A 27,539-nucleotide genomic window follows, 5' to 3' on the forward strand; every position below is an offset into this window, starting at 1 on the left:
CAGCAGAAGGAGGAAGAAGAGGAAGGGGGAGACGGCGGTGGCGCGGGGCGGCCGCGGCCATGAGCTGCTCGGACGTGGCCATGCAGCAGCCCGCCCCGGCGGCGTGCGGGGCGCCCCGCTATCTGGCCGCGCCCGCGGCGGGCTGCGCGCAGGTGAGCCGCGGGGAGGGCGGGGCTGCGCGAGTGGCCGCGGTGGGGAAGACTGGGAGGTGCGGGGGCTTTTTGGGGAGGCCCCCCCTCAGCGGGCTGCATGGCGCATCGCTGGCTGCCCTGGGCGGAGACCTCCGCCCCGGCCAGCCAGCGATGCGCTCCGCAGCCCCCGGCCTGATTTGGAGATGCGGGGAGCTGCTGAGGCTGCCCCAGAGCAACGGAGCCTGGTAAGACCTCTCCTGACAAGAAAAAAATGATTTCCCCCCAAATTCTTGTATCTGGCGGGTGGATGTTGGCTTGCTCAGCTGGAGTGGGGCAGGAGGAAAAAGTTACTTCCTTACTTCTCTCCCCCTTCTGTCCGCCGTCGTTCCTTACTTGACGACTCTCCCCGCTCGCCCCGTTTGCCGGCACGGAGCAGCGCCTTCGCCCCGCGCGGTGCGCTGCGGTCCGCGGCCGCGCACACGGGCGGAACCTCCGCCCGCCGGCGGGACGGACCCGCGCCACTCCCCGCGGACGGGGCGCGCCGCGCCGCTCTCTCCGGCACTCCTGGAAGATCGTCGTCTCCGGCGAGTTTCTAGCTGAATTTGGTGATCAGATGTATTTTTTTTTTTTTTTTTTTCTTAAGTGAATCAGGAAATTCTTATCAGGCTGACAGCATTTTTAGACTATGCAGTGCGTGGGTGAAGTGGGACTAATATTGACTTGGCCCTAGTGTAGTCATCTGAGAATACATTTTTTGGTTGTTGCTGCATTCCATAAGGTTTTATCATTATTATCCGTGAAGATTGTTTTCTCCGTACATGGGAAGTGACCCCTAGTATCAACTTGCCTGGGAGACACGAGTATGGGCTAAAACATTAAAATTCCTATCGTGTGTTGCTGCTTTTTTCCTTTATTGTTGGGAGATAGAGCCCGTTTGCAGAAATGATACCCTAGTGAACTTATCCAGGTTGCTCATGTTGACTCTAAACGCGAGCTCTGGAAAACTTGTGAGTTCTGCCTCTTGCAAAGTGCCTTTGCTATTATTTCTCTCTAATCTAGGTCACAGCTTGCAGAACCTTCCATCTGTTCAGTAATTTTGCTTATGAAGTTTGTCTTTGGATATCTGGAGCTCCAGTTCGTAGCCTCTGTGATTTGGAGGGAAAAATAAATAAAGAATCACTAATAGCCTGATTCTCTGACTGAGAGACCTAGAAGTAGAAAAGCACAATTGAAAATTTGCTGAGCTTTCTGACATTTAACTCTGGAAGTGATTGTCTGTATTTCTCTTCCAGATCTGTAGAACACTTAGTATGGGGAAATCTATTAAATGATCATGTCATGTTCAAGTGCAAGTGATTTTTCTTTTTAAGAATAAGTATGAAATTTCTTCCTCATCCAAAAAACAGGGACATATGTAAAATGTCCCAGAGGCACTCTAATGAGCAATGAAGTTTCTTGAAATTTCGTTTTAAACAAACTGAGTTCTTTTGGGTTATGCTGTTTAACAAGTAGAGGTAGATAAGCAAGGCAAGAAAAGTAGATAGCCCTGATGAGCCAGTACAGCTCATGAGTCTCTCCTGGCACCAGATACTACATTTCCACCTAAAAGCTTTTTACACATGGCTATCCTACACATTATTGTCAATTTAGTTTAATTAATCCTGATTGCACTGGTTTTCCTGGCACACTTGGAGCTGAAGGGTCCTCACGAGCTTGTTTGATGCCAGACTGAAAAGCCGAGCTGTTGTTGCTGGAGAAAGTGTTACACCCTCTAATTCTAACAGCTGCTGACTTTAGAGCGGTTCATGTATTTTCTCTGAATCCAATGTTTTCTAAATTAAAAAAAAAAAATAGTAAACATAAAATGAGCTCCTCATGCATCTGCAGTCATAGTGGAAAGATTTATTGTTTGGGTAACGAATGACATTTTTGCAAGTCTCTGTTCCTTGAGAATAGTCCTGTCAGGGATGTTTAATCAACTGGTAGAGAGCGTAAGAAAGAAATATGAAGAATCTGTTGCCAGGTTTTTGGTTCTTACACATGTGTTCAACATGTAAAACACTCCTGCACTCTTTGTGAGGATGATGACCATTTTAAAGAATGTTCCTCCTTGCTGGAATTAAAACTGTGGTTTAAAAATAACACTGAGGGAAGATGAATTAGTGGGATATCTTAAAAATAAGTCTCTGCATTGGAGATGATAAAATGGAGCTCACCCTTAAAATATCCGAGGACTCCACCGAAGCATTTTTCAGGGTTACTGTACTATGCTGGTGTCTTTCAGTTTGTTTTCTGAGAGAGGAAGCTCTTCCATGCTGTGCTGCTCTTGGCTTTCCTTTTCTTCTCAGGGCAAGGAGATGTAGGTGTGTTACTCTAACTAAAGCCTGTGCATCTCCACAGGTATTTGTAGCAAAGCCATCTCAAAAGTGTAATTGTTATGCCAGCTTTGGACATCAGTTCTGTGTGCTTTAAAGAGCCAAGCAGCTCTTTAGCTGTGGAGCTGCCATTGCAGGCTCAAGTTCTGGGCCCTAGGGTCTCTCTGGAGAGCCAAACCCGCCGTGTTTCTGTGGGTCAGGGCCAGTGACTGCAGCAAGAGGAAGGGGGTTCAAATGGTTGTTTCCTTTTTTTTTTTTTTTTTTTTTTTAATTTTTTTAATGGGAAATCTCAGGCTGCTTTAAAATGATGGACTGGTGTGCACCTGGGTTGTGCCGAAGTGGTGGTGTTTTTTTAGGGGGTGGTCCATCATGCCTTTTTAAAGTTTCCCCACCCTAAAGTTTTATTATATATTATAGATCATAAATATAATATAATATTTTAAAATATTTATTATATTTATTCCCATGTTTCTGTGTCTGTATTTTTTCCTCCCTTAAAATCAGGACAGAATTGATTTTTGCCTTGCACAGAAAGGCAGAATTTCTGGAAATGTAACTTTCACCGGTCCTTAGCCAGGAAAGGACTTGCTGGCAAATTAATTTAGATGGGATTTTTTTTTTTTTAAAGCTCTTAATGGACTGAAGCCTGAATTCCTCTTGAATGTTAATGGGAGTGGAGGCTTAGCACCTTAGATCCTTGAGATTGCTCAAGTCCAGGGTGTTTGCTGGAGGGAAGTAAGCGAAACATGGATGTATACATGCTCATATGGTGCCAGAATGAACTGATGAAAGTGGGGTGTGTCCCTAATTTTACAGATAAATCGGGATTTCCGTACTCCTTTGCCAAAAGACGGAGTGAGTGTGTGCCGGTGTTAGGATACGAACGTGTTTCCGTGTCTGGTGGGAGCCGTGCAGGCGTGAGGGTAAAACCCTGCAGACTGGCGAAATTAAAATACTCTCTGCTGTCCACTTTCCTGAGGGGCTGTGCAGCTGCAGGAGGGAGCTTTGGCTTTCCTATGGGCTGGGTGAGGAATGGGTGTAACGGAATTCGGAGAGGCTTTGGGAACACGTAATTGGAGCAGAATCCCATTGTATTCCCGGCACACAGGGGCGGCTTGTCCTGTCACGTCAGGCTAGGCACAGCAAGCTGCAGGGCTGAGGCTCAGGTGGGACTCACCCTGGCTCTCTAACACACCAGCTCAAGACCTTTGAAATGGGAAGTTCCAGTAAATGGTAGTTTTGGAATTTCTCCATGGTATGTAGAGGCAAGCCAACATCTAAGCCAACACCATCCTTGCCTAAATCAAGTCTTGCATAAGGAGTTGTGATACACTCAAGTCAGACTTTTTGCTGGCAGTGCTGTAGACAGACTTTGTCCAGATAAGGGCTTGTCTTCATTAGCAATTTAGGTCACTAACTTGGCTCTTCCTTCCAAACTGACAGAGTTGCAGACAAGGACAGGTCGCATTTGATGCTGTGTCAGCTGGCTGTGGCTAAACCCCAATCACATACTGTAACTTGTTTTGTCAGTAAAGTTCCTTGCATCATGGGCTCACAACTTTTGAGGATGGGCTTATACTGCTTATGCTGCGTGACAGTCCGCAGATAACAGCAGAGCATGGCTTCACATTCAATTTTCGCAGTTCAGCTTCTTTCTCAAGGCTATTCCTTTGCTGTTTGCTCTACTGGCTTCTCTGGAAGCTGTATGACCCATATAACTCACCTACTCTCTGATTTACAGGATGTAAAACCTGGGTTAGGTCTTGCCCTGTGTGTGAGGTTTTGTTTGGTTCGATCCCATGAGACACCACTGATTTAAAAAGTTTGGTTTGCTTCACTCTATCATTCTGACTGGGACCAAATTCTATTTGATATTCTTCTAGCTACATAAAATTAGACCTTTACACTTTAAGGGTACATCTCTGTTTACATGTACAGCAAAAGATGTATAAATTCATTCTTTTTTCACCATTTCCCTCCATCAGCAGAGCATAGCAAGATCTCCAGGCTCTACTGCTACAAATCCAGTGGCTCAGCTGGAAACAAGCTCTCACCTTGCTCATTTGTGTGGGTAAAAGATGTTTCATGTTTTTAGGGCAGTGCCATAAATACATCTCTCAGGCCCAGCATTCAGTGCCCTGATTGCTTGGAATTATCTTCTTCTTTGAATACTTTCTGTGTTATCAATAGGAGCCTGCTTGGCAGACAGCTCCACAAATGGAGGCCTGTCTGAGGATTTGCCTCGAGTTTGTTGCTGGAATTCCTTCTCAGAAGCTTATGTCAAATGACAGCCTTTTTCTCAGGATAGGGTCATATAGTGTTTCCTCAGTGTAGTTATTCTTTATTTTTGGTTCCTGTTCTTTTTCTCATAATGGAAAATCTGTAACAGGTGGCCACAGGCACACCAGACTTTCATGCTTGGGAGCATAAAGGACCATATGCTGTATGGTGGCATGTATGGAGATAACAAATTGTAGGAACAGGCAACCAGTTTATATGAAAAACAAGAGCTGGCCTGAATTTTTGATTCAAACTTGGCTAAAGCAAGATCTTCTCTGTTCTCAAAGTGTGGTTGTTTTGGGGGTTTTTTGTTGTTGTTTTGCTGGCTACTAGCTGTTTTCTGCTGGAAGTGAATTTTTTCGGTTTGTGAAGAGGAATGTTCTGACATTTTTACCAGACACTCTGGGTGAGACCCGGGACCCTTGAAGTCAGTTGGACTTTTGCCACACGCTTTCATGTGGCCAACATTTCGCTGCATGAGAACCGTGTTGCTTGGTTCTGGGTAGGGTATGTCAGAAAATAACAGGAATCTTTGAGGCGGGGATTTTGTGCGAGATTTTGGACTACACGTTTTCTTGGTCTAAAAGCGCTCAGGGAGACAGGATAATGGTTGTTCAGAATAAACTTTCTCTTTAGTATTCCCATATCAGCAGTGATACACTGTTGACCTTTAGTTTCCTTTTGTTGTACGATGTGAAGTGAAGGGTTGAGGTTTTCTTTGGAATTGCCTGTTTGTGAGTATATAAAATAAAAAAAAAAAAATGCAATGTTGGTTGAAGCTGAATTCAGCCTGGGCTGTACTGCACTATTTACCCAGAGACTGTGCCATTTCAGCCATGAACTAGGATCTGTTATCTAAGGGATCTAGACACTGAATTTCACTGTTTTCCTTTTAAATTCTGTATTCTGAATTTAAATTCTGTATTCTGCATCTTGGCCAAGAGAAGATTCTGCATGTTTGTTTTGTTTTGCTTTTCAGAGGCTGCCTAATGTCAGTCTCTGGTGTAAGGAAGGGAGAGGTGTTATTTCATGAATGTATTGAACAGTGACAAGAGATAACACCGTGTTTGGTCAGAAAATACTCTTTGTAAAGATCTTACTGAGGTTATTGGGTGCTTAAATACATGCCAGAACTGTTCATATGAAAAAGTACAAGTGAAACTGGACTAGCTGAGGTTAGTTAACATAAACCGAACTCGGTGGTTGTGGATTTTTTTGTTTTTGTTCCCTTGCTCCCCGTGATTGTGGGACAAATTCATTTAGCAGCTGATGATCTTGCATAGTTTTCCACTCACACAACTGCAGTCAGAAATACTATGAGAAGATTACTGTTAAGGTCAGAACAACAATTAGGGAATTCGTGTGCAAACAGGGTATTTTAGGTGATTTGGGGGGAAAAACCCTCACATTATCAAAGAATGTATACAATGGAAAGGATATATATACATTGCATAAAAGGAAAACTTGTTGAGTCACTTTCTCTCACTGTAGTCTCTTATTTAAAGTGTTTTGCAATTACAGGCTGATAATTTCTTCCTGAAATGCAAATTAATTAGATCTTTGTCTGATCACGGGCTTGCTGCTTTGAAAAATCTTGTAATATAGAACTCTCATCCTTTGCAGATAACTCACTGCAAACCACAACTTTGCACTGTAAGTAACTTCAGTCTGCACACAAGGCCTTGTGCTTGTCCACCAGTCCTACTGTCTTTTTTTTTTACATTAAAAAACGGGTCAGATTTAGTGTTTTCCAAAGGAGCAAGTGCTCAGAGCATCTTGTAATGACTGCCCATGGACTGGAGGGGAGGGAAGAGAGTTGAAATGGAAAACGAATTAGATTCTTAAGCTGTGGAAGGGAGAACATTCCTGCGCAGAGAAGCGACTCTGGAGATAAGTTTTAATTTCCTGAGCTCCAGTCCCTGTATAGGAACATTGAAAGACTTCCTTCCTGATCACCGAGTCAAGCCAGGGGCTGTATTAGCGGCATGTGTCTGTCTATAATTGCGTGCTTGTGCATGCATTTGCATAACTGCAGCATCAGTACGAGCACCTGTAGGGATGGGAGTCAACTTTTAACATGTGCTGCCTGTGTTCAAGGTCTGGCATGTAACAGACCTATTTAGATTTCTCTAAAGGATCTCTTTCATGCATTGTCTCTACTCGAAACGCAAAGCCCAGCCGAAATCAAAAATGAGAAAAGCACCCTCCCCAACCACTTGCTTGCCTTTTTAAGAGGATCTGAGTTGTGGTGCAAATCCAGGAGTGGCAAAGTCACTGAGGTAGATGCGTTGCAGGTTTCCAATGTCTCCTGTATGTGCAGTGTTGCTAGAACTGTTTCTGTCTTACCGAAGTCTCAGTGGTCCGTGGTTACTCGGGCAAAACCATGAAGCTCACTTTGAGTGATATCCTAGTTAAATGTTTGGGTAACAAATATTAGGGGACCTCTTCTGAGACATTTGTTTGTTTACAAAAGGCACAAAGCATTTCCAAAAAATGTACAGGTTACCCCAAATTCTGCCTTTGCAAAAATATGTTTACAGCCTCTGTTTCATTTTAGCAATTCTAGTTTCTAGTGAAACTGCGCCGTTTTGCTGTTTCCGTGTTTTTGTTTGTTTTATTTGTTTTTACAAGTGAATCCCAGCGGTTCTCCCCTAAGTCTAAGTAAGTAATATTGTGCTAAAGTGAGCCACAGTATAACTTGCTTTGTGAAGCACAGATTTACTTGAATTCCAGGCCATTGCCTGGATATCCCCAACTGAAATAAAATTGTGTACGTCCCTCACTGCAGTTTGTGCAGCAGCATCTGAATTAATGGTATCACTGAGATGTTTTACATTTATCAGTTAACCCACTGGAATGTCAGATTAAGTTGCCATGAGCTTTTAGTATAATAGGTTTCAATACCACTTGTCAATAGCTCTTTCTTACAGTTATTTTTTAAAATAACCGTTCATAATTAGGACTTCGCCCCAGAGCATTTATTTCGAATTGCAGTGAGAGAGTTCATATCGGATTATATGATTTTAGGAAGCACCAAATTTAAGTGTATTGACGGTACACAAGGTCAGAAAATGACTTTCAATTATTTTTAAAATGTTCAAGCCTATTTACTGTAAAAATGAAACTTTATAGACTGTGTAGTTGTTTAACTTTTTCTATAGAACTTCTTTGGAAAAAGGGTAAAAAAGCCATAAACTTAAAGAGATTCTGATGGCGCTAGAGTGTTGCCAAGCAAACCATTAAAGATAAGTCAAACTGTAATTCTATAGGAATGCTATGAAATACTTCTGCATATGGACTGTAGTTGTTTTTGGGTTCCTGAAAGTGCTTGTGTGTAAAGTCAGCTGTGGAAATGGCTGGCTAGCTAAAAACTATGATTCCTGCAGCTTGACTGTTCTGGGGAGAGGGTTTTTTTCTGTGAAAACTGTTGTAAAGTGGAACATCTGAAAAATATGTTCCATGCAAAATGGATCTTCACACACATTTATTTTGACATTTAGGTTTGATTTGAGAGAGAGAGAGAAGATTCTGAAATAGCCATTCACAGATGGCTTGTGAGGGTTTTACTTTTTTATATGCTTCTCTGTGTTTTTGGTTTGGGGTGGATTTTTCTGCATGTGTTTGCGGACTTGTCAATCCCCCTCTTCCCCCAGATCACGTGTTTAATTTTTTATGACTTGAATTTTTTGTCCTTTTTCCCAAAAGCTGGTGTTAAAAAAAAAATAAAAAGGAAAAAAACCCCTCCCACCCCAAACCAACCAAAAAACCAAGATCTCAAGCCCCTGATCAAACCCCAATCACCAGCCCAAGGTATAACTTCCTGTGATAAAAATTCTATTGTCAGTGAGTGAAAACTTATGCATTTTCTGGAGTTTGATAGAACAGCAGAAAATTTTTCAGGAAGCAGGAAACTCTCCCATCTTTACCACTCCAGCAGTAAGTGTGGGGAATCCAGAAGGGCCCTGTACACTCAGCTGGAGGAGTGTGGCAGGACAAAACCTGGTGCTCGCCCAGCTGGATGTGTGAAATGCAGATGCTGTGTGTCTGGCCACCCTTCCACAGGGCTGGGCTCGACCTCTGTACCCTTTATTGATGGGAATATCCTCTCCAGGTGGGAGTCAGGAGGGAATTGTGTGCCTGTCTGCTTTCTTTTGAAAGTATTGAGTGAAAGCTGGTGCTGGTAAGTGGTGGTTGTGAAACATGCCTGAGAAGCAGGTCCATGTGTGTGAGAGGAATAGAGACTCTTAAGTGGGCACTGGTATTCTCTTCTTTGTGAAATGCCAATGTGAAATATCCTGGTAGCTCAACTTAAATCATGTAATGAATATTCAATGTATTCAGTTATATTTTGTTAAGGAAGCCATATGTTGAGCTTCCACTGAATGCCATCACTGATACATCTCTTGTTTGTTTTGTTTCTGATCCCAGAAGAAGTTAGCTGTGTACAACAAGATGCAGGAGTCTCTGGAAGTGACCCTTCCCAGCAAGCAAGAGGAGGATGAGAAAGACCAGCCTGCGGAGATGGAGTACCTGAACTCTCGCTGCGTCCTGTTCACTTACTTCCAGGGAGACATTGGTTCAGTGGTGGATGAACACTTCTCAAGAGCTTTGAGCCAAGCCAGTAGCTTCAATTCAGAGACTGCCCTTTCCAAGAGCAAGGCAGGGCTGAATCCTCTGTGGAGAGGTAAGACTTGGGCTGCGTTGCAGTAACAGACATTGCATTGCAGCTGAAATTTTACTTCTCTGTGGAGGTGGAAAAATCCCCCTCAAATCTCCAAGAACCAAGGAACTTCTTGGGTTGAGTGATCTGAGGTGTTAAAGGGGGAGAGAGCAGCCAAAGGCATGGAAGGAGCAGGCGTCTCCCGCTCCTGCCATATCCTGTCTCTTCCAGGGGCTGGGTGGGAGGGGGCAGAGCTCACGTGGCTTCACAAACGTCTGCTGCAAGGTTGGAGGCTTTTTTTTTTCGAGCTCCAAGTGTGAAACTTGGCCTGTGAGGCAAGAGCAAAGCTGTTTGGGATCCTGGCCTTGGACATGAAGGAAACCTATGCAGCCTTCTTGAGTGACTTTGCCAGGTGATTAGGATTTGTCCACGGCTGCTTTCCAGGTGGGGAGGAGCCAGCACAGGATGGAGTAGGCTGAGGGGCAAGCCCTGGCTCCTGTGGCTGCAGCCACGTGGTGCTTTCCATTGCAGCCTGCTTGTGGGAGAGGTACAGATGATGTTATGGCTTGCTGGGTGTAAAATGGGGATGACATTATTCTGCCTCCAAGCAGGGAGCAGAAATGTGGTAGGTTCTGTGAGGCATTTACTCGCTGTCCCAGCGCCTACCTCTTGTTATGCACATAAATGCTTGTATACGTTTCATGTATTGATGTGACAAAGAGCAGATCTTGCCAGAGGCACTAGGTCGCCCTTACAGACGAGATTTCCGAACTGGTGACAGGAAAAAGTGTAACAGTGAGATGCTGTTTCCATTTTGTTGGATGTGGCAGTCTGGGTGTTTTTTCAGTTACCCACAGCTGCATTATTTCTGGTCACATCCTTATGTGGACTGGCAGAGGGATGCAATCTAAGCATGGTGAGCAATGGCCTTACACTGGGTTGGTGAGAGAGATACTGGTGGGATCTGAGCAGGAGCAGTGGTGTTCCTAGTCAGTGATGTGGAGGTGAGACTGCGTTGATGAAAGCCACGGATCCTAAAGAGAGATGGGATTTTTGGAAACAACTGTGAAGAGAAAAATAGCACAGAAGGATTTGCTTTCCAGAAGGATGATGACAAATCCGAGGAAGTTTAAGCAGAGGTCAGTAGAAGTGGCTGGGGAGCTAGAGGAATTTATGGCTTGAGCCGGGACCATTAACGTTAATGGGAAATTTTCCGTTGACTCGACTGAGAGCAGGATTGAACCTATGCTTACTAAAAAGGAGACTGGAGCATTTATAAATGGCCCAGACAGGCTATAAATGTTTTAGCAATGGGATCAAGGCAGTCCCCAGAGACCCCATGCCCACAGCAAGCCCTCTTCAGCAAGCTTGGGGACGTTCCGTGGGTGGGGTTGCGCGTCTCCCCTTTGGCCTCAGACATACCCTGTTGTTTTTCCCTGTCTCCCCCTGTGGTTTCACAACCAGCCCCAGAGGACTCTGCAGGGGACATGGGTAGCCTGGTGTGAGGGTTCTCCAGCCATGCTGCCTCCTAACCCCATGTGCCCCATGCCCTCAGTGGGGAATGGAGGTCTGCGTGTCCTGAACATCTTCCGGGAATAAAGTAAGGAGATACGCCCTGTGCCTCCCCTGCACCTGCTGAAGGGTCATGGAAATCCCTGGGGAGGCTGCTGGGTGCTGAGAGAGCTGAGGGCATTTGCAGCTTCAGAGAAGAGAGCTTTATCAGGCCCAAATAGGTTTCTGAAATATTCCTGCTTGAAAACAATGGAGAAGGAACAACGCTGACAGCTTGGTCTTCTGGTTTACGCACGGTGGCAAAGATGCTCAGTTACAGCACACGAATGTGAATTTGTATCCCATTACCTAAAGAACTTAAAGTATCATTAGCTTGGAGTTCTTCCATAAATAACCTTCATGGGTAGTCAGAATTGCTGTCAGTTTCTTACTCGGAGATAAATGAGAAAGAAAAACGCTTTTGCAATTGCTGTTTTGGGAGGTACAGGTTTCAGTGGAAAATGTGTGAGCATGAACTGGCTCCCCAGCTAACTGCATTTTCTCCACTCTGAAAGGAGGGATTAGCAATGATTTTAACTTTTTTTTTTTATCTTTTTATGCTTATTTTCTTTCTTTTTTTTTTTTAAGGTGTTCTCATGAAAGTGCAAACTCTGACTTTATCATTAAGGTGATATTTCAGGGGTTTTTTTTGTTTGTTCTGAGGAGGGATTTTGCTTACATGTAAAAAGTAGAACCTGTTCTGAAAAGAGCAAGTTTTCATCATTTGTATGTTGAAACTGCTGATCAGTTTAGGCTAAAATTAATTTGAAAACTGTTTTTTTAATAAAATAAAAAAGCCTTATGACAGGCTCAACTAATATGAATATTCAATTGTAGGTGTAGCTGCCTGAAATCTTTTGCAGGTGCTAATGATACCTTGACACTAATGTTACCTTAATGGTATTTTTATAAACATGTTTTTCCTTGCTGAAAGCGTTGGGTTGTTTTTTTTTCTTACTTTTCTCCCCTCTTGCCTTAAGTGAGAGCTGATGTTGTACTAGAGAAAGCTCTATACGTTCTATCCCTCCCAGTGTGTGCACCTCTGGCATATTTCCAGTGTGTGTTGTGAACATTTGGGTTGGCCACCATGAACATTTGGGTTGGCCACCGTGAGCATTTGCATCAGCCACAACTTCGTGGTCCCTGGGATGTTGCCTTGTCCCAGCCTCCCTGTACTTAGGGTAGGAAATTGTGGTAACTGTATTATCTTTCTTGGCGGACAGTTTTTGTTAAATGCCTCCCGAAAGGCCATGGAAGCACAGAGATTTTTTTATTTTTATTTTTTTCCTTGCTCAAGGACAGTGTGGAAAAGGCTGTTTCAGCATGTTCCATGGAGGCCAGGTATCCCTGAACACTCGGGGTGGGTGAAATCTTCCTGCATGTTTGTATAACCTGGATGGAGCCTATATCTCCAGTGGCAGGACTGACCTTTCCCCAGTGAGGGTGGCCACACTCAGTGGTGCCAGTGCGGGCTGGTCCGTGACAGAGCCAGACAGCACCGATGGCTTTGTGAAACCTGCACAGGTTTGAAAAACGGAGATGACCAAAAATGTTTTCTGTGGCCTAGACCTCCTGCATGACTGGCAAAGCCAAGCTGTTATGCAATCTGGGATGAATTCATGTTGGCAAATTCGGTGGTTTAAAGTGCTCTCTCCTGTTATTAAAGCTGTCCTGCAGATACTTTGTGGTTTTCTGTGCCTTTTTGAAGTGCAGTGCTTTGGATTTAGGGCTTTTCCATGTAGATAACAGCCAGATAGTTTTCAAAAACTTGATTACAGAGGTTAATTTTTCAGAATACTGGCAGAGCATTGTCAAGCTGTGCTCCTCTGTTAAGCAACAGACTGGACATGAAGTTGGCTTTTTATTTTTTTTTGTGTTGGCCCTGCTGCCAACAGCACAAGCCATACACACTCGCCATCTCAGTGTAATCCCTTTTTACAATGAATGGTTTACAATCAAGGAGCTATACCAATTTTGGAGGAGTGCTGGGGCTTCTGTAAGATGCTTGAAGCTCTCTCCAGTTTCCAAGCATGAATTGCAATAGAAATACATTGCTAAAAACAACACAACCTTTTGAAGAAAACCATGTTGGGGTGCAGTTTGCCAGATAAGCTTGCAGCCTCTGAAGCATTTTGGCACAAAGCATCCTCTGCATTTGTCCATGGTACAATTGCAAAGTTTGTTTCCAATATTGGAAGTTAATCAGAGTCTATAAACTGCCTAAATCAAAGCCAACTGATGTGTGGAAGAATTTCTGTTTTAGTGGATTTTAAAACAGAGACATGGGTGTCCTAGTGATGCAGTCAGAAAACACTTTTAAGTTTTTTGTTCCCTAAATATTTTTGTATAAGCAAAGTTCAGAGGCAGGCAGGAGTGTTTGAAGAAATCTGTTCATTCTCAGTGGTGTCTTCACCCAAGTCTCGTTCCAGCTGCTTATTAAACAAAGCAAAACAAAAGGTGATTTAAAAAAAAAAAAATACTTCTACAAAAGTTATGAGGAGCAGAGGATTCCTTGCCTCATCAAATATTAAACTTCCCTGGCTTTATTTCTCCATAGGCTATTTTTATGACTGTTCTTTCATCAGAGGCGAAGTTCTGTATTTTTATGTTTCCATCTTTGACCAAAAAAAAATCCTGTTGGAGCTGAGACATATTGCATGGAGCAGTACTTTCTAGCATGAGCTGGCCAAGAGGATTGTGAGAATGGAGATGCCAAGACTTTCCTACACATCAAAAACACTAACTGCTTCTTCAAAAGAGGAATTTTTAGAATGTGATTTCATAATGTAGAGGTACTGGAATCCATTTAAATATAAGCTGAGTCCTAGCTGTAAGAAGCAGCAAGTCTTATTTCTGACAAAAACCTGTTTGAGCTACAGAGATGGTTCTGCTTGTATGCTCCTATTGGGTACAGGGCATCATGGTGCATTCTGTAAGGGACTACTAACATAAGCTGGGTTAGATATGACCTTTATCCCATCAAAGCATGCAGTTAGTTTGAGAAGATCAGGTATTCTTTTAGCCAAATGTTTCTTGTTCTGCAGTGTGAGCTGGTTCTCTCTCCTCAGAAGCATTTGCAACCACAACAGCTGCCTTTCTAAATGATGTGCTCTGCTCTGGGCAGGAGTTAGCCTCTCCTCACAATTCCTGTACCAAGGTCCTGAGAGGGCTCTGACTCTATGGCCTGAAGAAGAAAAGTCTTCTTGGAGGGGATTTTACGTTTATAAAAACATGATGGGAGGGAATGAAGATGGGAGAGCCAGGCTCCCTTCAGCAATGCTTGCTGACAGGACAGGCGCAATAGGCAGAGATTAGAAAACAGGAAATTCCATCTGAATACAAGAAAACTTTTTGTTTTGTTGGGGTTTTTAGGCTGGTTTTTGTTTTTGGGGAGTTTTCTTGAGAGGCTGTGGTGTTTGGATCTCACTCAAAATCTGACTGGACATGGTCCTGGACAACCTGCTCCAGGTGACCCCACTTGAGCAGGGGAATTGGACTAGACAATCCTCCTGCTTCAGATGTCCTGTGATTCTGTAGTTACTGTGGAAGCTGAAGTTCAGCATTACAAACTTGAGAGTAGCAAATCATTGTGGGGTTTTTCTCACGAAGTGTGTTGTTCAGCTTCAGTTATGCTTCACTTCTTTCCTTTCTACCAGAAAGCTCAACGATTTCAAGCCAGAGGAGTGGTTTCCCAACCTCGTTCTGGACCAGCTCTTACCAGCCTCCTCCTCCACCCTGCTTAAGTGGAGTACACCCCGATTTCCCCGTGACTGCACCAGGCACCTTCCCGACACCAGACCCCAGCAGCTGGCCAGGACACGGCCTTCACCAGACTGCCCCACCTCCTCCCCCTGCTGCCTCTGAGTCCTGGCATTACCCTTTAGCATCTCAGGTGAGCCCTTCGTATGCACACATGCACGATGTGTACATGCACCGCCATCACCCTCATCCCCACATGCACCACCACCATCCCGGCTCGCACCGTGACCCCCGCTACGGCTCCCTGCTGGTGCCGTCGGTGCGCGCCGCCAGGATTCCTGCTCCCCAGTGTGACGTGACAAAGTCAGACCCCGCTGCTGTCACCAGCGCTACCTCAGCTTGGGCTGGAGCCTTTCACGGAACCGTGGACATTGTGCCAAGTTTCGGCTTTGATACAGGTAAGATGGTTTGATTTTTTTTTTTTTTGTGTGTGTGGCTTGTTTTAGCAGAGATGTGAGCTCCCTGCAGCTGGAGCTGGGCTGGTTCTCAGAGCCATGTCCAAATGTATTTTCAGGGGGGAATCCCTCCTGTGATTGCTGTCAGGGCAGGTGAGCTGTGAAACATCCAGCTCTCACCTGTCTTTTGCTGAGAGACCTTTGTCTGCCTTGGTCCCATTCAAGCTGGATGAGTTGAGACATGATCTGCATTTTTTGTTTGTTTGTTTGTTCTTGTTTAAATCTTGTGGGAAAATATTAATTATGGTTCCATGGGAAAGTTCTCAGCTTGTTCAGCTAGTTCATATGTACATTCACCAACATACAACTCCAATGAACTAATAACTTGCAGTACATGAGGACTGCATCTTGAGGTGGACCAGCTCAGCATTTCCTTCCTCTGTAGTATCCAGGTGTCACATGGAGAGTAGAGGTGCTGATTGAGCTGTGCTCACCATCAGACTAAACATTATAGGGTCTAGGCAGAGACCTGTGGGTTAAATTCATTTTATTGCAAGGTCTGTAGTATGAACTGCAGACCATGAGCTCCATCCGTGTCTGTGAGCTTTGAGTGGCAGGCTCTTGTCTCAGTATCAGGAGCAGCCTGGCAGCCCTCAGTGTTGGAAGTTTCTTGCAGTCAAGTGATGGGTGACTGACAGTTCCCAGTGTGTCCATCCTGGAGCTCATAGGCCCCACCGAGGGCTCCTTTTTTTGTTTGATATTTATCTCACCAGCAGCGATCTTTGCAGATTAGTACTTCTTAAAGACAGTATGTTATCTGATTGAGGAAACACTAGGTTTGTAGCTTTGTTCCCTTTTCCTTAAAGTATCTGTCTCCCTTTTGGATAGCTCTCTCTGACTGGTTCCATGTGTGAGAAGCACTTCTTTGCCTTGATTAGTGGGCAGGGGGACACAAATGGGTGGAGAAAAAAAAGCTGTTTCGTAAAGATGAAATACTATGAACCTAATACAGATCTCCCTCTCTTCCTTTTAAAGCAACTGGGAACCAATAATCTCTCCTAAATACTGTGCCACTTGTTGTCTTGATGTCAGTGAAATTAAGAAAATGCTTATTAGGATTCTTAACACTAGACAATTTATGTATGAATAACATTTCCAGCTATACCAGTGAGACAAGAATAATTATATTTTATGCTTTTGGGTACAGAATGATAGTCTAACCAGACTGGGGTCTTGAGTTTTTCCTTTGTGACAAATTCCGTAAGGGGAGTGAGCTGCGTTCTCTGAAGCACAAGCAGACTGTCACTGCCGCTGGTTTAAGGGACGCTTCCCCCTGGACCAGCCCCAGCAGTCCAGCTGCAGTGCCCTGGTATTTGACTAAACCTTTTGGGGATGGAACTGAGAACTAACTGCATGAGGAATTGTAAGTCAGGAGAAACCACTACCTGGCTTAGGTACAAGTCCAGCCTAGACTGTGAGTTGTTTTTCTCTTTAAAGAGCAAGTACCTCAGAAAGGACTCTGGGTCTTAGCACTGCCTTAGAGAACAAACGCAGCTTTGGCTTGGTGCTGCCTGCTCCTTGTGGAAATCCCTGTGGAAGGGTACAACTGGGTGCTGCTTTTGTCAGGATCCTGATTTGGCAGTGCCTTGGCATGTCTTTTGGTTTCTCAGCGTGGGAAGCAGTGGAAAAGATCTGAACTATTAACTTCTCCCCCATGCTTGATGTGTGGGTTTTAGTCCATGAGTTCCTGTGAGGGAGAAGAAAGAGGAGAAATGTATGGCTGAAGAAACAGAGAATCTCAGCAGACCAACATCTCACTTGTTTGAGACTATTCAAAGGGGTCACACACTGAAACACAACAGCAAAACCCTGTTAGGCAGCCCCAGTTCTGGAAACAAGGGTGCAAGCAGTGAAACACAGCAGGCAGTGGAAACCTGTGACATTTCAATTATTTGCTCTCTTCCCCTGCACACTCATCTGTCCTGTGCTTTCCAAGCAGAGGCTTGCTGGGAAGGGCAGGAAGTCCAAGCTCCTTTTTCAGCCTTGCCTGCAGCTTATGCAGTTGAGACAAATGCTGTGGTTACAGGCACTTGAGGCGTGGAGAGAAGAGGGAGCTTCATTGCCTCAGTGTTTTGTGTCCACATCCAGCAGTGTCATCACAGGGACAGTGTGGGGACAGGAGGGGCCTGCTTGAGTACCGCACGGAGGCACATCCAGCACTTGCTTCATCTGCACTCCAGGGAAAGTGGATTATACTGGATAAATCTCCACATCACACAGCATTTCATTACATCTCACTCTAACGTGAAGCAGCTATCTCAGCTAAGAGGCTACAAACTCGAGGGCCTGGAGAGAGTGAACTGGCTTTTAGTGACATAAAGTGGTTTCTCCAGAGTAGGGTAAAGCCATAGTGGCAAGAATATGTCAGTTCTGAAAGTGTTTGCTCGTATATCCCTGGAGAAAATCACCTGTGGAGCTGTTAATATATCAAATTCCATGAGTTTCAGGTGATTTATGTTAAAGAAGTTCATTTGGTCTAGACGTTGCTTTTTGGAATCCTTTAGATACAAACTGGTTCTTCCCCTGCATACCATGGGTCACATTTCTTGTGCTACTGTCGCATGATTATAGGAACATTTGAAAAATTCCTCACGCTGAATTATGTGGAATGATAGTGTTGGGATCAGGGCAGGCTGGCTGTAATCTTAGCCTCTTCCAGCTACATCGTTGCATCTCGGCCATGCTGAACCAAATAATCGATCTCATGAATGGATGATGCTGAATCACTTCAGAGGTTAAGAGGAGGTTCCCAGTGCATGCACAGTGTAGTTTGGGAATTTATGTTTCAGAACACATTGTGTGGGACATCAGCACAGCGCCCTTCACAGAGCTGGCAAACTATTGATCTGTCTTGCACATCTGTTTGAACTTACATGGTCCTGTTTTGGGGGATGAAGAGGGATTTAGCTACCTGATTGCCATAAATGTGGCTTAATCCTCACAGTGTAGGCTGCAAATTAACCCTTTTAGAAGCTTCTGTATCAGTACAAGTGGCATTAAAGAAAATGCTGGTCTGCATCAAGAGCTGTTAAAACCTGTTAGGTTTGTGTCTGCTGGTGTGTAGCATCTTTCCAAAGTGCACAAGCTACAATGCTCACTAGAAAAGTACATTTCATATCAAGCATTGATATAATCACATTGGAATAAGCACAGATTGTTTGGAGCTTAGGCCTCAGTTCCTTGCTCTGCTGATGTCAAGCAAAGCAAGGTTGGGCTGTCACCAGTGCTGCCTTTGGCTCAGGCCTGCAGCCATAATCCAGTGTCACCACTAAAGCCACCTGCTCACGTTGAGGGTGCACAAGCCACGTCCAGCACTTGAGATCAGAGCTTGAGGAGGGGAATTTCTACCTTGCAGTGTTGCTGGTGGTTGTAGCCATCAGTGCATCCCTCAGGAGCAGGGTGGGAGGTTGTCCTGCACACCAGGCCCTTCAGGTGAGCAGTGGGATCTGGCTGTGCTGGGAGTCCCTGGGGAGGAGAGCAGAGCAACTTGCCTGGCTGTTGCAGAGCCCAGGAGGATATCCTGTCCTGCTGTGGGACAGATGTGCTGGAGGAGGCTTCCTGCAGCCCCAGCACACTAAAAGCAAAGCAGGACTTTGGCATGAGTGATGCCTGTAAGTCTATTAAAATTAAGGTGCACATTCTTTATCCTGTAAAGTTGTGCACATTGAGATGAATAATTTCAAATTTAGGTGAATCAATCAACAGCCTTTAGACCTGACTTACTATGGAAACTCCACTTTTGGAAATGCCTGTACATCAGTGTGAGACATTGAATTTGGAATTTGAGGGGCCAGTCCGAACCCTTCTGTACATTTGTCTCTGTTCACACACATCCCACAAGTTTGTCACAACTCAGTAAATTTGGTTAGATGTTCCCACAGAACCTGCATAATGAATGTCTCTGTGGCAATTAGCTCTAATGTTGGTGTCCTAGGGAAGGGGAATTGTGCTGGAGTGGCAGTGTTGGCTCATGCAGTGCAAGTGAGGATGTCCTTGCTAAGAGGAAAGCACTGCAGCACTTCCACTGCGAGTGGAAGCTCTGGGTGAGTACCAGAGTTGGCCTTGGTTTCTGTATTATGACTGCAGATGGCCTTGCCTTGAAGGAGATAGGAATTTAATGAGGAAAAGGCATGGAAAGTGTTTCACATTCATAAATGTAAATAGGGCAACTTTGGTTTTTTGGATTGTTTTCTCTGGCTGTGTAGAGCCCACAGCTATGTCTTAAACCTCCTTGTTAGAGTTATTTGTGTCTTGCAAAGACACCTGCCTAGGAAGGTGCCTGTTCAGCTGGTTATTCCTCTTCGGCCACTTGCTGCTGTCAGGTGGAAGATCTCTTAAACAGGTGTGTGTGTCATTTTTTTAAGCTGCAAGGAACCATATAACCTGTTTCTCTTCTAGGTTTCCATTGCCTCTGATATCCTTTAGTGCTCTACTGGTGAACTTAAATGACTGCTTTATGCTCTGAAAGGTTTCTGCAGTCTGACTCCCCTTTTTTTTTTTTTTTTTTTTTATCATCTTTGTTTAAAAAAATTGGAAGCAGCAGGGGAAAAATAGCCCCAAATTGTCATCACTAACTTTGAGGGAGCTTTGAAGGGAACTAACAGCAGTTCATTATGACTGTCTGTGTACAATGCTGCCAGGGAAACAAATAGCTCTTAAGCAACAAGGAGACATCTTCATTGAATAAAGAGCCTCTGAGCATGTTTTTATAGGCATGCTCTAGCTGAGGGATATCCCAGTTTTCCAATCTGAAGAAATAGGTACAAGTGCATGTGAAATGGAGCAGAAAGCACTAAACAAGGTTTGGTGCACCACACCTGTGGGCTCTGCTTTCCCTGTCCCTTCACTTCTGGACACACATGTGTTTGTACCCTGCTTGGGAATCCTCACATGGATAGAGCCATATGCTCTCATCTTTTATGTGAGTGCTAATTGCTTTGCAGCTCAGCTCTCAAGTGTTGATCATCATTAAATATTTAACTGTTTGTACTCTTAATGCAAGGAGGTAGCTGTCAGATCTGAACCCTCCATGCCTGTTAGGCTTTCTGGAAACTTACGGGTTTTCTTTTGTGTTTCACTGTGTGACTGGATATGGAAACGAGATTCATGCCTAGCACATGGATCTGCCAATTTTCACAGGGTGAACATCAAATGAACATGGAGCTCTGATGGTTACAACATCATTGAGGCCTGGAGTTAGCTAGTGGTGAAATTAACCCTAAATTCTTAGCAGGTCAGGTGCCTTGGTACACAGGGCAATGTATAGGATGACACAGTAGAGCTTTGCTCTCGGTGTAGGAATGATGATTTATAGTGGGAAATGGACCTTCATTTCGTGAAACGTGATTTACTTGCCTCAAAATACCGAGGGGCAGGTTTTAAATGGTTGAGACTTGAGTGCCTTACTACCTCTAAATATACGTGCCTGCATCTCTCTCCTTTACTTTCCCTATAAATGAGCAAGAATGTATCTTTGGGAAATGTAATCCTCACCTCCCCGTCTCTTGTCTGGATTTGAGGTTTACGCCCTGTTAGGTGTGAATCTAGAGGAGATTGAATCCCTCTGGAGCAGAGAAATCCCAGATTATAACACAAGTTCCAAGTCTATAATGCTAAAGCCACAACACAGCACCACATTTATTAGATAGTCCTCACTTTTTACAAAGGAAAATGTTAGAGGAACTTATAACAAATGCAAGCTGAAAACCATTAATTTTTCCCATGTGGAAGCACTAGCCATTCTTGGCTGAAAATCTTACACTCTGTAGGTGAAATTGTTTGGGGTTTTTAGCATGTTGCAGGAACATTTTCCCTCCCTCCTCTTTGAGGTAAAAATGCCACAGAAACTGTGAAGTCCTGAAGTGTCTCAGGCCTTTTCTAGAGGAGATGGTGTCTGTGGCTGGCCTCTGGCAGGCAGTTTGCTCTGCTGCATACTGGATAATTGATGCAGACCTTTCTGGAGGGGTTTTTCACTCCGTGCCATGCTCCGCATTAGCTCAAACCAAGGAAGTGCATACAGGAATTTTATCACCATTTCTGAGCTCCCTGAGCCAGAATCAAACTTCACTGTGGTTTAATCTTACCTCTCATAAACTGAAAAGTTTGGAGCAGTAACACTGTTGCTAACAAGTCCTTTAAACTGTTATATTGTGGGGTTTTTTTAATTTTCATTTTTCTTTCGTTTATTTATTTTTTTAATCAAAACGTGTTTACCTTTACTTCAGTTGCTTGGGGGAGGGGGAAGAAAAAAACCATCGAATTTATTAATTTAACTAGCATTTACTAATATTAATTATTTCCCTTTTCTCTTCTGAAATGTAGGTCTACAGCATCAGGACAAGAGCAAGGAAACTGCTTGGTTCTGAAGTGCAGAGCAATTAAGACCAGCTAGAGCTGGAGTCGGCAGAGCTGGGCGGGTGATACAGCAGTGGTTGACTCCTTCTGCGTGGAGCAAAGGACACACATGAAGATGAAGAGCCAAAACTATTCTGGTTTTGCTATTGAGCCTTTTATTTGTAAGGCCGTTTATGGGTCCCACAGTGTTGGAAGAAAACCAGAAACCTAACTTTTCTTTCTTTCCTCATCTGAGCCTGCTGCAGCTGGGCAACCTAACTCCTTTCTGCTCCTTTAACAGTGTTTCGTTTTGTTCAGCTTGATATTTTTATGAACAGTCTCAATAGTCAGGAAAAAGACTCTCCCTTGACTACAGTGCGCCTTCTTTCAGGAATACAGTATTTTGTAGCTCTTTGTGCATCTATTTTTGTAGAAATACAGAAAGTTTGGGTAAGGATTGATGGGCTATTTTAGGATGACATATTTTTTTAAAAAAAATTGTAAAATTGTTAAGTTCTGTTTAAAGAACTTGCTCTCAGAGAAGCACTGGCAAAAATGTATAAAATGCTATTTTTAGATGTCTGTGATGTGTTTGTGCATTTTGGGTTTTTTTGTTTGTTACCTCAAATGTCTATCTTTCCTTTCTTTTTAAAGAGCTAAACGCCTTTGTTTCCACACTACTAGATTCTGATGTTTTTGTCCTTTTGTTCTAGCCTAAGCAAGTATAATTCGCACCTGAAGTTTCAGCCAAATATTTTTTCCCGGTGTTAGATTATAGTAAAAGTGTTTTTGTTTTTCTTGCTTCTAAAGGTGGTTTTGTGCTGTGCTGATTGTCGGAAGCTTGCAAACACCTTTAGTATAGAGCAAAGCTTGAAGTTACAGAACTGCATTTCCAACTCATCCATTCTTTCAAAATGGACCAAATACTCTTAAATCAGACACGAATATGGGCCTCATCTATGATCCATTGAAGCTGTTGAACCCAGTGCCCTGTGGGTTATATTGCAGGCCCCTCATAGTGCTCATAAATATCAGTACAATCGTACAGGCAGGACTTCAGGTAAGCCATTTCAAGGTGGTAACTTACAACATCAATATTCAGGGAAAAAAAGAAAAAAATCCAGGTTTATAAAAATGTGTGGCTTGTGGAAACAAAAGCTTTTCGACTGGCCTGATCCATGTGCTGAGCAGCTCAAGGAAAGCACTACCATTCTCAACTCCTGTTGACTTCAGAATGTGTTTGCCTGACCTCGGCTGTGCTGTGGGGCTTGCTGGACCCCAGCTGCAGCTCTGCAGTTTCGTAACCAGCTGCACGTGCCGAGCGTGCACACACCGGGGCTTGGTGGCTGCCAGGGCCAGGGCCTGGCCTTGGAAAAGCACCATGGCCACATGGAACCACAGCCTTGTGCTTGGGAAGCCCCCCTGGCCTGGGCCTTGGGTCTGACGTGCATAATAAAGGCTTTAGTTGGAGCCAGGGTGATCAAATCCTGAGTAAGGGCTGCGAGGTCACCCTGGGCAGCCGTGGGCTGGAGCTGGGTCAGTATCCGTGCCCAGCCCTTGGGGACTCCAAGTGTCAGCGTCTGCTTAGATGGGACTGAGGTGGGCCCGGGATCAGGACCTGGGTTGCTGGATCCTGGCTGTTGCTCAGAGATGTTGCCTTCCTGCTCTGTGCACTCAGGGTCCCTCTGTAATATTTCCTGAGGCTCTTACAAAGCGTTACATTTCTGTCACCACTGCTCTCAGACATCCCTGTTTGAAAGACGCACCGGCCGAGTGGAAAAACCAAGATACGAACACATGGCTGAGATAAGAAAGAGTTTAATTTTAAGGCACTGAGCATTGTAAATATAGTTTTGTCAGGTGGAGACCACATGGATCTGTGTGTGAAAGGGGAAGGGGGGCGTTGGGAAGTGCATGCCACTCTGAGGTTCAGGGCTCCTTCCTTGCACTGCTGCTTCCCTCCAGGCTTTTTGAATTTGATCTTATGAGGTGTTGAGCATTCTCCTTTGTCAAGGGAGAGGGCTTGACATGCTGGCATTGGAGGCATTAGGATTATATCACAATTTGGCAAGACCCTTAAGTCCCTACCTTGCTGATTTGAAGTTTTAGACAGCGTATAAATGCTGAATGGACTATGCTTAAATATTGCTTTAAAATAATAACGTTGTAGTCTCTGTGTTGGGATGATGAATTAAATGTGGTGGGGTTTTTTCCTTGTCTTTGTAGTCCATCAGTATTTCTTTCTCTCAATAAGTTTCACTCTCATGACAGTTCTACATATTATTGCTGCCTTGGTGGAGCTAGCTCCTCGATTTGTCAATAAATTCATAATGCAGTGGGAAAACTGTATGAGAGGGAGTGGTGTACCAGCTGCCACAGTTCACTTTCTTATCAGGACAATACAGTTCAGGAAATATCTGAGTTCTGACTTAGGAATGTTGACAGTATTAGAAATACTGTGAGGGGAAAAAAAAATCTGATTTGTTTTTATTTTCCTCTGGACTTGGCAAAGGTGGAAATTTGAACTTCAGGGATGGAGTGTTTGGGTGGCAGGGGAAGCAAAGAAAAGGCAGCATTTCTTTTTGAGGTGTGTTTGACTTCCTGAAACAGTTTAAAGCCTAACAAGAGCAGTCTGCTCACTGGCTTCCCCTTCACAAGCTTGTGCTGCAGGGGACCTCCTCTGGTTCCCTATAGGTGTCAAAGCAAAATGGGACAGGAAAGAAACAGGCCCACAGTTTGCACTGGAATCTCTTTCTGGATTGTATCACTGAGTTGTTGGTAAGTGGGGATGAAGAAGTGGGGAAGCTGTTGCCTCTTCCACCTCCAGGACTGCTGTTCTGCACCCAGTTTCCACTGCTGAACCTGGGAGCGAGCTGGAGGAACTTCTGCGCACTCTGGGAGACAAGTGCCAATAAAAACCGGCTGTCATCTGTAGCCATTCATGCACCAGTGTGCTGACTTTGAAAGTGAAATAAATTCTTCTTTCCCCTCAGTCACTAACTGTCCCTTGTGCTAGCAAGTGAGCTGGAAGTAAAAGCCTAAGTGTGTAGCAGTAGCCCTACTTCTGTGTTCTACAATTTGAGGGATGGAAAAGGAAAAAAAACAAACCCTTCTCTGTGACAAACTTTTAAGTTCAATTCAGCAGATTTCCTTCTCTCCCTCTTCCCCGTACATGCACGCTCACACACACGCACAGAAGTGCTTATGAGAAGCAGATGCTGCCATGGTTTTGCTCTTGGAAGAGGAGGGAGCTCTCGACTGCAATGCTGCAGTGGTGGGGAATTGATGGCAGAGAGAAAGAATGGAAAGGTTGAGACTGGTCATGTTTCTGCAGATAGGAAAAAAAGGCCCTTGAAATCAGGTCACAGATAAGTTGTGTGTCTTACTGCATTACTAAAGGAGTTGTTTCATTCTTTTTATGTGGCGTGTTCTGATGCTGTCCCAAGAAAGTGGATGATTCATTTTGAGAGGGCTTATAAAACATGTTGTACTCTGTCACTGTTTCTAGGAGAACATAGGGAAATTATTGTTTTATTTCAAGAAACTCAAAATACTGACCTCCTTAAAGTTGTCCAGGATTTTATTTTATTCCTGTTAATGTTGAGAAATCTGACATCAATTTTTATGTCTTCATTTGAAGACTGTGAGGGCTCAAGCTGTCCACCACTTTTTGAGAGGCAGATGCTAGTTTTTTTCAGCAGCTCATTGCCATCCCAACAAGCAGATGGAATAGTGCAGCCACTGACTGCCCAGGAGGCTGGAATTCTGGAATTCTGGAGAGCTGAATAAGCTGCACTTGGCAGTAGTAAAATGGACTCTGTTCTGATTCCTGTTCTCACCAGACACACAAGTTCAGGTGGTCCTCAGTGAATGGCAGTTTTCTCTCCATCATCCACACCTGCATCAAAACACTTTCATGAGCAGATCTCTCATCACAGCTTTCAGAGAGCAGAGTTTTCTGGGAGGGGAGTGTCACATTTCCCCCCACCTGACCTTAGAGTTGCCTTGCTGCACCCAGCCTTTCTGCTTCCAGGCTGTTACTTATGTCTTGCTGTCCCCCTCCCACAATTCTTCATGTGTATGTTTATATTTCTCTACAAATATATTTATACACATCCACGTGTAGCTATACCTGGTTCCCTCCATTCCACTCTCGTATGTCCTTTGGAGATAAAGTGAATGACTTCACCAAGTCTCATCTGAGATGGAAAATGTAGGCATTTTATTTCATTCTCTGTTAACTCAGGTGTGAATAGGATTTTTCCATGCTTGTTAAAAAAAACCCCCAAAACAGCACAACCAAAACACATCAAAAAAAAAAAAACAAACCCTTTCAAATCACCTGATTTGTATCTGTAAAGATGACCATGGAATCAGCAGTTATGTGGAGAGGTGCAGTATGTTGCCATTCAGCAGACAAGCCTATCTCTGAATAAGATTATTTTATTTCATTTCAGGTACAAGCTTTTGTTCCATATCAATGGACCAGCAATATATATATATATCCTTATAAACAATTTAGAAAGATACCTATTTTTCAAGTGGAATTCTTGGTTTTCGTTTGTCAGCCTTTGAGCTTCTAAAGGGTATGTGGATGATAAATATTGTTTGTGTGTGGGTTTTTAAAAAGTTGATGCATGTTATTTGGAACTAAAATCTCATGTAAAGTGGGAAGGTATTTAAAAATAAATACTGCTTTTACATATTAGCCCTATGGGCACAATCTGAGAGTTGTGGTGCAGGGAGATGTCCCTTTAAAAAGTAAGGGTCTCTTGCCTGAGCAAATTCAAAATCCAGGAGAGGCAGGAGAGGTCTTGGAAAAGTTGATCTGGTGGAGCTGAGAGCAGAGATGATCCTCTCCAAAATTGTAGGTACATGATTGGGCAGACACTGGTCAGTGTACTAAATTTAGGCTGTGTTAGGAGGTTTGTTCTTATGGGGTGAACTGGTTGCCAAAGGGAATAGTAGCTGTCCCTGGAAAGCCATGTTTTAGCTGCCCTTGGTCTGCTCAGTGCCTGTGACCCTCTCCCTGTTCTTGCTGTGCAGTCTCCACAACACCGCAGGGGGGAACCTATGAAAGCTGGGCTGGAGTTCCCTGGGAAATGCACCATTTGTTTTTTTGTTTTTTTTTTTTTAAGCTCCCAATAAAGAAAGTTTAGGGATGGGGGTAATTAAAACACCCCAGTAATTTCGTGCACCTGCTCAAAGGCTCAAGCCTCTAAGATAAATCAGCTGTGCACCATGGCCATTTGCCTATAGAAGCTGTTTCCTCCCTTCAGTGACCTTGGAAACCTTCAGTGGCGTTGAGATGGTTTGGACCAGTCTTGAAAGCCTGAATTGCAGTCCAGTGGTGGCCTGGGGGCTGGTCCAGCATTGATTCTGGTGAGCTGGGGCTCAGGTATTTGGTACCTATAGACAAGCAGTGTTTATAGGAGTTGAGGTTTACAGTAATTGACTGAAGTATCTGCAGAACTGTGCTGCACTTTCCCTGCTCGCTCTTTGTAGCTGTTGCTTAAAACCATCAGTCAAATCAGGGTCCCTCTCTTCCCCCCACCTGTTTCATCACCTTGCTTCCCTCAAAACTCCATTGAAATTTTTGCAATTTTTGCCTCTCTCATCAAAACTGAGGGGGGGGGGGGGGGCTTTATATAAAGAAAAAGTGTCACTGTTTATTACTGAATAAATAATTTAATGTGAATTTTATTGTTATATTTTTTATGTAGCATTTTTGGTTTGGTCTGTATTTCTCAACAATTAGCTAATTCTTTCTTTTTATTCTTATGCAACTGGCGAACTCATAAATCTCTTTGTGAATTTCTGCATCCTGAGTTTCTATTCTTTGCACGAGATTAATTTTTAGAGCCAAGGATTTGTCTTCTGTTGAAAACGTTGTAAAACAAGTGTTCTAAACTGGTTCTGTACTAAAATTAAACAGAGCGAAAGCCTTGAATTGAAGGGATTTCAAGCAGAGATCTCATGAAGGCACAGGCTTGCC

General features: G+C 44.0%; 1 protein-coding gene across 3 annotated transcripts; it reads left to right on the top strand.

Annotated features, from left to right (window-relative positions):
• VGLL3 (vestigial like family member 3) lies at positions 1-27,494 on the top strand. Of its 3 annotated transcripts, none has more exons than XM_039556161.1 (4): positions 1-152; positions 9,218-9,470; positions 14,654-15,154; positions 21,533-27,494. In XM_039556161.1, the coding sequence occupies exons 1-4, from the start codon at positions 60-62 to the stop codon at positions 21,574-21,576; spliced, it is 891 nt and encodes a 296-aa protein (XP_039412095.1). In that variant the 5' UTR covers positions 1-59; the 3' UTR covers positions 21,577-27,494. The 3 variants fall into 3 exon arrangements, with proteins under 3 accessions (XP_039412095.1, XP_039412090.1, XP_039412099.1); XM_039556156.1 differs by having other exon boundaries at positions 2-152; positions 9,215-9,470; XM_039556165.1 differs by lacking the exon at positions 1-152 and adding an exon at positions 219-376 and having other exon boundaries at positions 9,215-9,470.
• Positions 27,495-27,539: the final 45 nt, after the last annotated feature.

Source organism: Corvus cornix, chromosome 1 (genome assembly GCF_000738735.6).
Source record: "Corvus cornix cornix isolate S_Up_H32 chromosome 1, ASM73873v5, whole genome shotgun sequence".
Taxonomy (NCBI): Eukaryota; Metazoa; Chordata; class Aves; order Passeriformes; family Corvidae; genus Corvus; species Corvus cornix.

Coding starts and splice junctions, on each gene's coding strand:
- VGLL3 (XM_039556156.1), top strand. CDS start 60: ATGAGCTGCTCGGACGTGGCCATGCAGCAGCCCGCCCCGGCGGCGTGC. Junction 153..9,214: donor CCGCGGCGGGCTGCGCGCAG/GTGAGCCGCGGG, acceptor TTCTGATCCCAG/AAGAAGTTAGCTGTGTACAA. Junction 9,471..14,653: donor GCTGAATCCTCTGTGGAGAG/GTAAGACTTGGG, acceptor CCTTTCTACCAG/AAAGCTCAACGATTTCAAGC.